Here is a 12287-nt window from a genome sequence, read left to right as displayed (position 1 = left end):
TCATCCAACCATCGATCGCCCCCTCCCCCCTTCCCTCAAAGCCCGGTCACACAGCGCTTTGCGGCTTAATCACGGCCAAAACACAAAAAAGTGGTCTCCCGTGAAGCAGACGATGTTGTTCGCGTTGATGTCGAGTTTAAGACGAGCTACGGTCGATTTATAGACGTGGCAGGACGCGGGGGGAAATCGGAACGGCGTCGGACGCGGTAAAAAGTTTTGAACTGCTCAAAATTTATTCCGCGGACAACCACGGGCGGCACACGTGGTAAAGACGTGCAACACACGTGTAACACACGTGATAATCCGTGTTCCGGCAGTGATTAAAACTTGGGGAGACGCGGTAAGACGCGAAAGTTTAGCGGTCTGTCACGGGCAGAGCACGGTCATATGACGCGTGTTACGCGTTGGTATCACGGGAAATAGCGTGTGTTTAGCGGCTTTATCACTGACAAAATGGATTTTTTCCGCGTACACATATACACGTGGCTGGACGTGGTTAGCTGTGCTTAGGCAGTGCTTCAGCAGTGGAACAGCCGCCAACGGCCATACCCCGTTCAAAGCACGGCCAATCCAAAATTGACCAAAAAATTATCACTTACGACCACGTCCACCATATTTTCATAATTTTTCGTACGTGATTTAGACGTGGAGTGCTGTACGTGTGACCGGGGCTTCACGTGCTTGGACTTTATAGAGTGATAGCTTTATTCTGTAATCCTTGGTCTGCTTGAGTGAATGCATTTGACTGTCTTGAGAGCTTTATCATTGTTTGTTGTGTTCACTCTACGTCTTTCTTTATAGTGTTTCTTAACCATGATTAAAATGTGTATTAAGACGATCGCCTGTTCTATACCTTCCGTGCTTTATGATTTATGTTCCCTCAAAATTCAAAGTTCAACATGCTCTGTGGTTCTATCCATCATTGACCAACCGCAACCGAACTGTAGTATTCATTGCATACAGGTTTAATTTTGTTCAAGGAAGATAGTCAATGCCAGTCGACAATGATATTTCATAATACATCAACTCCACATCATTTTACTGTCAACATTAACGCATTAAAAGAGAAAGGTAATAGTTGTATCAAAATCGGACATATAGTTAATATGCAGCAAAAATGTGCTTAGGATACTAGTATAAGATTTTCTTGTTTCTTCATGTCAAAAAAAGAGAAACAAGGAAAAGTAGAAATTACGCCGTGGGTAATATATGTCCCCGCCGGAAGTAGCATTTTGTAGCCAATGTACAATATAGGTCAAAAATCAAGGTCAAAGGTCAAAGAAGTCAAAGGTCAAAATTCTGTAGAAGTTTTGAAGCCCTCACCTAGTGCCATCACATAAAGCAAACGGAATTGAAATCGGGTTAGAAATGGCAAAGGACTAGATTTTGTAGCAAAATGTACAATAATAGGTCAAAAATCAAGGTCAAAGGTCAAAGAAGTCAAAGGTCAAAATTCTGTGTAGAAGTTTTGAAGCCCTCACCTAGTGCCATCACATAAAGCAAACAGAATCGAAATCGGGTTAAAGCATTTTGTAGCAAAATGTACAATATAGGTCAAAGGTCAAGGTCAAAGGTCACAACTGAAATTCTGTGTAGAAGTTTCAAAGCTCCCATGTAGTGCTATCATATAAAACAAACAGAATCAAAATTGGCTCATAAATGACAGAGAAGTAGCAAATTGAACATTTTGATCACACTAGGACACACACACATACTGACACACACACACACACACGGACACACACACGTACGGAGCCCGTTTCATAGTCCCCTGCTCGAACTCGTTTGGCGGGGACAATAAAATAATGCTCAATTGGAGACTTGTGAGGACATGGCCTTTTCACCTCATCTAAATTGTATAAAAATTACAGTTGCTACAAATAACACTTATATAAAAAAAAATACATTTTTGTAGGTGTGATTTTGATGAAGACGGTACATTTTTTTCTTTGACTATCACATTACCAGTTTTATCATGGAGTGGAATTGCACTCTGAAGCAGCAAAAAACTTTGACTACACACCAACATGCCTTGTGATGCACATATTTGCATTCAGAGAAATTTGGCAGAATTTGTCCACTTTGTGGCCACTTTTATAATCTGTTTTTACAAAAAGTCCTTACCATGGGAGGGAGGTATTCCCCTCCCACCCACCCCCCCCCCCCCTTCTCAGTCGCTTTGCTCCCTTGCTGAAGATCTCACACTATCACATATGTGCCCCCAGAGAGATTTTGCCACCCCCACAGAAAAACAAAGTTTTCTGGCACACTTGCGCACACACACACACACACACACACACACACACACACACACAAACCACCCAAATGAACATTCAGGAACTTTGTTACATGTGCACTAAGATGACACCATGAGCTTACTCCGTTAATGAAAAAGAAAGGGTACAGACTGCATAGTGTATCATACTAATAATAATAAAAAAAAGAAAGAAAACCAATCCAGATCAGATTTGTCTTGTTTTGTATTCATCCAAAACCTTTTTCTTCAGGACATACATACAAATTAAGTGTAGTGTACTACATGTATTAACTCAGGGACTAGGACTTGCCAGCCCTAGGCAAGCTGAAAACCTATACCTGTACTCACACTAAAGTCCCACATTCTCTTACTGGACAGAGACAAAAGAAAGTCAAATGCAGACATTTAACTTTGAGTACAATAATCTATTAGTGGCTCTCTTGAGGTATTGAACATTCTCTGACAAAGTGTCATTTACATATTGATGTGTACACATACAATGGGTGTATATTCATGGAGGTAAATTTCCCATTCACATTCTGCATATCTTTTCAAGAATAACAGGAGACACAGTGGGTCTGATGCTCATTTGGGTATTGCAAGTTCACCATTTTCACACATTTTTTGCAGATTACTACCTAAGAGGAACAAAGCTAATTGAGGGCTTCTCTAATTTGGGTGTTATTTGTTTTAAAGAGGGACATACAGTAGTACCCATATGTACAAATAAATATTCTAATACCATAGCAATAATAGCTACCAAGTTTGGTGAAACTTTGACCAAGAAAACAAAAATTTAAAACCCAAATTTGGTCCCCCTGGCACCCCCAGAAGGATGACACGGGATCTGAAATGAACAAAGTTGAAACCCCAGTCACCAATCTACTTACCCATAGCATTAACTTAGCTCTGTCACTTCTGGATCTAAAGTAGGTAAAGACTTATTAAGGTACCTTAATTACCATGGGAGGGGCATGGTGCCCATTTGAACAAACTGGAATCCTATCACTCTAGGGATGCTACCTGCCAAATTTGTAAAAATCAGTCATGGGGTTTTGAAGAAGATTGAATGTACAAAGTTTATGAGCAACACACATCACAATAGCTAACTTCACTCTTTGGTTCAATTACACCATGGCTTGTTGAATCACACATGGATATTGCTGTACTCAACAACTTGAAGCTGTTTGTCAATACCAGGTACGGTTGTAAAAAAAAGAAAAAAAAAAGCTTAAACCCGAGAGCTCTGATTGTACTTTGACATATCTTTCACTACATGAACGTTTAAAATCACAACAGGAAAAAGAAATAAAGTGACCTGGGTACTCCTGGTAAAACTGTCAGCACTTCAGGAAGATCCAATGGCCATATACATCTGTATCTTGCCAATGTTTCATTCAAAATACTGCATGTGCAAAAAGAAAACAAATATAACCCCATCACTAGAGAAATGGAGTCCAATATTGCCAAGAATTCCTGATTACAATCAAACTTATAGAGTAATGACCCTCATAAATAAATTAAACAATAATGATAGTACTTATTTCATCAGAATCTGATGCAAATTAATACAGAATACTGGTACTGTACTGAAATTTCAAAGCTTCACATTGTCACAAAACTGTGAGATTCGCTGCAGAAGAAAACATTTCCTTGCATTGCAAGAAGGTGATTGCTTCACTAATTCATTGAATACTGCCATGATTTTCTGTGATGCTTGTAATCACTACATTTTAAAAGCAAATTTTACTGGCAGTCAGGAGGATGATGCAAACAGAAAAGCCAAGAGAAATATAGCTACAAAAGGCCAAGACCATCAACTTTGCACCAGCACATAACCTCATGATGGTGTATTCTGCATTCTTTGTGGCACAATAGAACACAAGATATAACAAATCACTAGCATGCACTAATGTCCTTTGCATACCAGGTTGCTGGACTCTTTCTCTACACAAGAATAGCACCAGTGAATATCAAATATGCAAGGCTCTTTAACCTTAACCAGCCAGGCTCTTTTGGCTATGCTAAAACTGGAGGGGGGCGGATTCTGCCCCCCCCCCCCCCCCCCCCCCCGCCCTGTTAGGGTTAATATGTCCATCAACACAATCTCCTATGTATACCTCATTCTACTACCAGTAACTTTCACACTGCATACAACTTATGTCCATTCGTTCACTATACTGTATACGGCATATATTTAGCGAGTCTAAATTTTCGCCAATCAGGACTTCCCAACAATTTCGCGAGTGGTTAAATTCGCGATCATGGAGTAATTTACTGAACGGAGAAACGCATACACGTGCGTCACATTCATATCAGGATCAGAGTCATTATTTTCGCGTGTCTTTGATTTCACAAATAGCACCTGACTCGCCAAATTTGCGAAAATAAAAACAAACCTCGCGAAATATTCGGCATACACAGTATATCATTCTCTGTACAATTCTTTCTCGAGGAGTATCTGATGCACACTGCCAATCAGAGTGCTCTCTTCATGTCTATTTCATCACACACTGATGATTACGTGACATTTAATATCTCAAGTAAAGTTAAATCAGTCTTTTCAGACCCACCCCCTCAAAAAGCTGTCGACTTCGTGTACAACTACTAGTACATTGCTGTCGGATAATGACAGGGTCAAGCTAGAACCTGTCCGGGATTCAGGAGAAGCACACATACCATAGAATTATACTTTGTACTGCAAATTTCATTACGAGTTCTCTTCCCCACGAAATAAACAAAAAGTAAAAAACTCTTAATTGATGGGACACACTTTAGTTCTGATGGACTAACTCATTTAACATAAAACAGAAGAGATTCAAAACACAAACACAACTACTGTGAGTGTTTCATCTCTTAACCCACTGAAGACTCGTCTTGAGTACACTCGGGCAGGTGTCTATGAGAAATGTGTGTTACAGCAAAATCAGCCAGTCCTCAACAGGTTAACATTCAACCACTGTTACACAGTCATGCAAGTGATGAATGTTCCCTTTCCACAGTTCCTTTCTAAGCCTGGAACTCACTTCCCTAAAAGATCCTTTGTCTTTGCTGCTAGAAGCTGCTCTGCTGCATCACTGAAATTGTCGGTGATTTGCTGGATCTGTTTCTCCAGCTGAAACAAAGTGTCCTTGGACGTTCCCTCCTTGTGTTTCTTCACCATGGAAACATACTTTGACCGCACATTTCGTAGACTGACTTTGGACTTGTCACACATCACTTTGGCCGACTTTGCGAGGTTTTCTCTATGTTCCTTACTAATCCTGTTGAGAAAGAATGAATGAAACTCTATATCAAGCAGGTGTACCAGTATAGTGTTTTCTCCTGTTGAATATCTCAGCACATTAATTTTTCATTTATAAACAAAAATACAAAGGCTGTGACTCTGCAGCCATTCACAACTGACCCTTTAACAGCATATTTTTTTATTCCCTGTTTCATATTCTGACAAACATGAAATGCTTAATTACATATGCAAGATACAGAAATTAACAAGCTTAAATTCCAGAAATTATTCTTTTCATGACAATCATATTCCACTTACAATTGAAGTTGTATACATTTGCTATACAAGCCAGACAACCATCCTTGTTTTGGAGAATTTAAGCAACCACTTAAATGCATATGTATTAAAGGTATATTTGCTTCAGGTTACTAGAACAAGGTCATGTGCACTGAGGTACCTCAAACTCACCTTCACAGGTATAGATTTACTAAGGTTTTTCAAGCTTGAGTTCACGGGGTTGACTTTAAATCCCTTATACAAGTTTGAATATCAACTGGTGTACATAGGTAAAGCTTGCTCAAATATACTCATACAAGACTGAGTGCATCTGACTCACTTTGGGATAGGAACTTGGATAATGCCCCCTTCCACCTTTGGGTTAAGGTTCATACCAGATTCACGGATGGCTTTTGCTGCCGCCTCTGTTGCCTAGGAAAGAAAGGAAGAAAACAATATGGAGATAAATCAAATGATGCTAAAACTTCATGCACATCATGATCATCTCATCTACACAATTCATAAATGTATGTGATACAAGATATATTACATATCATATATATCGTCATTTCAAATTTAGAAGGCCAAAAATGCTGTTCAGTCAGGAGTTACACCCAGTCTGCTTCTCAGCTGACAACATAGGGTGTAAATGCAAAGCTTTAGGAAAAAGTCTGAGTGACACAAATTGCGATATTTTATGATAAGTTTATGTGCACCAAGCATCATTTATATTTACGCTAAAGTACTGTATTGTCCAAAGGTTTAAGACTCAAAAGAATTCACTCAAAGAGACGTCACAGTGGGCAAACACATTAGTTGTGTATGAAAACCGCAGTTATTTGAATTGTTCAAGTACAGTGACATAACAAATAGCATATCGCACACCTGTGGAAAGCCAGATACATTGAGATTGACTGTTATCAGACTGGCAGACTTGGAAGTAATTTGGCCAAGCTGGTTGAGTGGAAACTTTCCATCTGAAGTTGGAACCATGATGTGGTCCAGTGACCCTAGAGGGAGCAACAAGAAATGAGACACGGCTATTACAAATTATAACTACAAATGTCGCTAAGGCGACTGCTATGCCTCCGCCATAATGCATGATTCTCCTAATAGGTCTATAGTACATGTGGACAATGTATAATTACATTTTCACAATATTGGCAAAATATTGAAATTACATGTTTGTCACAAATGTGTTGAATGTTCACCTTCCTTTACCTAGGCTTAATTAGATGAATAGAAGAGCATGTATTTAGGGATTCAAGGACTTTAACTTGACTTTGACCCATTCATAAGTGTATGAATACTGTAATTTTCAAGGTATGGAGAAAAAGTGTAATTTCTGTATTGAAAGGTACACTGTTACCATTTTCTTTTGGCCTTTGACCCTAAAATTCATAGGATAATCACTGTCAGGCAGAACATGAATACACCAATTGTAAATATGTAGTAAGTTTCAAGATAACTTGAGCCACTTCTGAGATATGGAGGAAAAAGTTGGTTCAGCACTTTCCCTTGATTTTTGACCTTTTGACCTTTGAGGCAAACCCCCGCCCCCCCCCCCCAAAAAAAAAAAAAGAGAAAAAGAAAATTTCCAGATAATTTAGGATATACATGCATACACCAAGTGTAAAAAAAACTAGAAATGTCGCTATGGCGACTGATGCCTCCGCCATAATGCATGATTCTCCCAATAGGTGTATAGTACAATGTCTTCACAATGTGTGATGACAGTTTCACATAACTGGCAAAATATCGAAATAACAGTTTTGTCAGAAATATCTTGAATGTTCACTTTCCATGATCTGGGTTTGCTATAATTGTCTATTAAAGAGCGCAGGTACACATATTTGGGGAATTGAAAATTTTTACTTGACTTCTGACAGACCTTATTATAAGTTTATGCATTGAGTATAATTTCCAAGGTATGAAGAAAGAGTGTAATTACAGTACAAAATATATATTTTTTAAATCTAAACCTGACCTTTGACCCTTAACCTTTGACCTTTGACCTTCTGGCTGAAAATTTCCAAGAGAATCTCCATTAAGCAATACATGTACATATATTGAATTTTAAAACTAATAATGCAATCATTGCATTAACTAGTATATGAGGGAAATAGTAACATTTTGAGGAGTTGACCTTGACCTTTGACCCCCTGACTATTGACCCATGACCTCTAAATTCCCTAGATAATCCCTGCCAGTCAGTACATGCATATGTACCAAGTTCCATGAAGATACATTGAACCACTTGCGAGAAAAGTGATATTGCAACATTTTCAACTAACCTTTGACCTTTTGACCTTTGACCTTATGACATGAAACTCTCTCTGGAGAATCTTTACGCAGTAGTACATGTCTACACTAAGTTTCAAGAAAATAACTGCGGGCATTGCATAGATATGGGGGAAATAGCAACATTTTTAGCATTTGACCTTGACTTTTTGACCTTTGACCTCTTGCCAATGTCACTAAAATCTACTCCACTAATTGTCCCATCATACATCATCCTTGGACCAAGTTTGGTGAAAGCTGCTTCATCCAGTTTTGAGTGATCACGTAAACAGATAAATTTTAGGATTTGACCTTGATCTTTGACCTTTGACCTCTGTCCGATTTCACTGAAAAACTAATCAAGTAATTGTCCTATCATACATCATCCTCCCACAAAGTTTGGTGAAATTTGCTCCATCCAGTCTTGAGTTATCGCGTAAACGGAGGCAATTTCATGATTTGACCTTGACCTTTGACCTTTGACCTTTAGCCGATTTCACCCAAAATCTAATCAAATCATTGCCCCATCATACTTCATACTTGGACCAAGTTTGGTAAAATTCCAGTAAATATTACTCAAGTTATCGCGTAAACGAAAGCGGACGGACGTACGGACGGACGGACAACCCGAAAACATAATGCCTCCGGCACCACTTCGTGGCGGAGGCATAAAAAAATGCTGGCATTACATAAATACATGTATGAGGGAAATAGTAAAAATTTGAAGTGTTGCACTTGACCTTTGACCCCTGACCTTTGACCCTATGAACCCTAGATTCTCTAGATAATAACTGCCAGTCAGTACATGTATATATACTATGTTCCATGAAGATACCTTGAACAATTTCCAAGGTACGGAGAAAAAAGCAAAGTTTTAATATTTTAACTTGACCTTTTGACCTTTGACCTTTGACCTCATGACCCAAAACTTTCAGCAGAGAATCTTAATTGGGTAATACATGTATACACTAAGTTTCAAGAAAATATCTTCAGGCATTGCATAGATATAGAGGAAATAGTGAAATTTTTCGTATTTGACCTTGACCTTTTGACCTTTGACCTTGACCATGTGCACCCAAAAGTTGATAGGCACAACTTCACCCCCTAATACACATACATGCCAAGTTTCATTAGGATACCTTAAAAGGTTTTGATAGTTACCCTGTCCACAAAATTTATTACGGACGGACGGAAGGACGGACAGACAGACGGACGGACGGACGGACAACCCGAAAACATAATGCCTCCGGCACCACTTCGTGGCGGAGGCATAAAAATTACAAAAAAACCAAAATAGAAAATAAATAAATAAAGTGAAAATTGATACCTCTTTGAGTATGATATAAATTTGACATTTTAATGAGAATCAATATATTGCTGATGTAGCTGGTGATGCCCCTTATTCATCTAATGTCAATTAGTTTCAATTAACCAGTTGAGGACGGGATGATTTTGCTAGAACACGAATTTCATAGACACTTGCCCAAATATACACGGGACTCATCCTCAACTGGCTAAAGATGACAAAATGCATGACAAGATGATCTTGAATCACGATAGAAGCTTTAATAATGCTCCGGGACAAATCAAATTGATAGAGTTACTTGGTCTAGTGACCTACAGAAAACTAATATGTCTGTTTTACCTTTAATATTCTACTAAATTCAGATCACTAGAACAATTCATTCACTAAACATTTGTTTCCAAGCATGCCAAATAAAAACAGAATGAGTGAGAGCAAAATTGAAGAATCATAATAGAAATTATGTTGGTTAATATAAAACTTTATGAAGACTCTTGCGGTGTCTGAATCATGTTTTGTTTGATACCGATTTTGATGCTATTTCCTATGAATTTATGAAACAACACACACAAACACTCACACGCAAATACCATCAAACCTTTTAATAAAAGCTGTCATGTACAATGTACAATGAGATTTTTGCTTAGGATACAAATCAAACACCTTCCTATGACTGATGCTGGAGTGTAGGACCGTTATTTTGTTATTGCTTACTTTGCTGTATTTCTGGTTTGTCTACTCTCCTTTCTGTCTAAGTCTAGGTCTGTCTGGACTTTGTATCAATTTGCATTAGTTTGCCTTTCAGTACTGCCTTGCAGTCTGACATTAATTCAGTTAAGTTAATGATATTCAGTTGTCACCTCCATGACCATCACTTCAGATACCTTTCCTCTTGCTCAGTTTTGTCACCTTCATTCTTTCTCTATTAAGGTGTGTTGATTCATTCCATCCCACACTTGATTCTGGAGTTGAGCCCAGACAGCTCCCATTATTATGTAATCACCCCCTCCTGTTTCCATCAGCTCATGCTCCTCTTTACTTATTGGTTGATTTATTGAATTAGACTCCTCCATTTTATTGAAGTCCTCCATTCCATGTATTTCTATTGGTTGCTATAAGATAATTTGAATATATGGAAATATTGTTTATGTAAATTATATGTTCATCGAAGTTTGCCGAGGGCGAGTTGTCCTCAGAATAAAATCAGAGCATTTACCAGACTTCATTGCATTCGTTTCACCTTATTTGCATCGTCTCAGTTCTCAACATGAATTTATCTCCAGATACTCCAACTCTCCCGTTTTCAACAGGAGATCTCCCGCCGAAAACCCATTTTTGCAAAATCTCCCGCTCTCTCGTTTGAGATTTAATTTCTCCCGCCCTGGCTCTGTGTCTCCTGTTGGAAAGGATTTCTTACTTATTGCTATCGTATGTTAAATAAATAAGCCTTAGATCACACCAGAGAGCATCTAGTACCCTAGAGAACTTCACGCTTCGCACACATTAACTTGGAGTCTCCCGTTTGGTAGGGGTTTCAGGCGGGAGAATCTCCAGATCAGAAGGTGCTTGGGGTTGGAGTCTCTGTATCTCCCTAATTTTTATAAGTACATTTTGTTACAAGATCAAGAGCATTTGTTCATAATTTCACATATATTTTGAACACTACAACTGGTGGCCTTAATGCTATTTCAACACGCTACAACTGGTGGCATACTTGTACTTGTTGTATACAACTGAAAATTAGGCTCTTATCAATTTGATGTTTCCGAAGACGAAACAGTGCCTCCAGTCTGTTTCTTTTCATACAATCACATTTCTTTTTTACTTACCCTGAGAAGTTCTGATTGACAGAGATTTTGTGTAGTCTTGTTTCAAGGCTTCAATCACTTTTTGCATGTCTCTCTTCAATTCTTCCAGATCAAGAATGCCGTCATCAGCTGACATATCAACATTTACCTTTGGTTTGTGTTTTTTGCCTGCAGAGACGAGAGATAAATGAAGAGGGAGTAAACAGATATTTAAAAATATCAAATGAAAGGAAAATAGATCGAAAATAGAACATGAAAGAAAAGAAAATAAAACAGACAAAAATTGAGGATACGGAAGGGAGAAATTACAGAAACAGATGTGCAAATGCCCTGAAGGTTTACTTATGCCAACACTACAAAATTGTAGTACATATATTGTGTATTTGATCGTATATCAACAGTATGAAATACAATTGTATAGTAAAATTATACTTTTATGGATATGAAAAGCTATGACCTAGGAAAAGTAAAAGAGTATGTCAGGGATTGAACAGTCATTCCCCCATCCCTAACCATTGCCAAAGTCATCAAAGTTACATACTCTGATTATTGACACGGCTTTGGATAGAGCACTAATATGGCTAAGTTGTGAAGCAATAAAATAGTTTGCCTTTAAAAGAAATCATTTTTTCACCCAACATACATGAAGATCAAAAGTGCACTTCAAATCAACAACATAAATGCAGATCTACATCCATGATGCTGCTTATACCTTTTTTAGCATGGTAAGCGCATGTTGTGTGTAGAAAACGGGGCAAAGACAAACTTCCAGGGGAGGGAATTGAATACGAGTTTGCTGGCATTCTATGAAGACAGGGAGTGCTGGACACATTCACCAAAACTGATGCAGCTGGGAGTGGTAGGTGTACCGACTTCTTACAGTGAGCGAATCGCCTTGCAAGGTTGAACAACAAAACACGTGGTGGAATATGAGCTGCCATGTTGATTTCTTTGCGTCTGACCTTGCAGAGCCTGATACGTGTTGAAAAACAAAAATAGGAAACAGGAAGCAATAATTCTTATATAATTATAATAATTCTTATTATCAGCAGAATCTATTGTCTTACAGCTAGTTACACTTCAGTTATGAAAGCAAGGATTTAGGTCTTTTATAATATGCAATCATATTTATTTGCA

At 38.3% G+C, this 12287-nt stretch overlaps 1 protein-coding gene across 1 annotated transcript; it reads right to left on the bottom strand.

Annotated features, from left to right (window-relative positions):
- Nucleotides 1–5279: 5279 nt before the first annotated feature.
- On the bottom strand, nt 5280–12061 carry LOC139731275 (ribosome-recycling factor, mitochondrial-like). Its single transcript, XM_071642161.1, has 5 exons — nt 11863–12061; nt 11172–11318; nt 6645–6769; nt 6100–6191; nt 5280–5520 (listed from the first exon to the last, which is right to left on the bottom strand). Exons 1-5 carry the CDS (start codon nt 11951–11953, stop codon nt 5280–5282), a joined length of 696 nt encoding a protein of 231 aa, XP_071498262.1. The 5' UTR covers nt 11954–12061.
- Nucleotides 12062–12287: the final 226 nt, after the last annotated feature.

This window comes from Diadema antillarum, unplaced genomic scaffold (assembly GCF_040938485.1).
Source record: "Diadema antillarum isolate AM-2024a unplaced genomic scaffold, OU_Dant_1.0 seq00000368_RagTag, whole genome shotgun sequence".
Classification (NCBI taxonomy): Eukaryota; Metazoa; Echinodermata; class Echinoidea; order Diadematoida; family Diadematidae; genus Diadema; species Diadema antillarum.
This window is presented reverse-complemented; position numbering and strand designations above follow the sequence as displayed.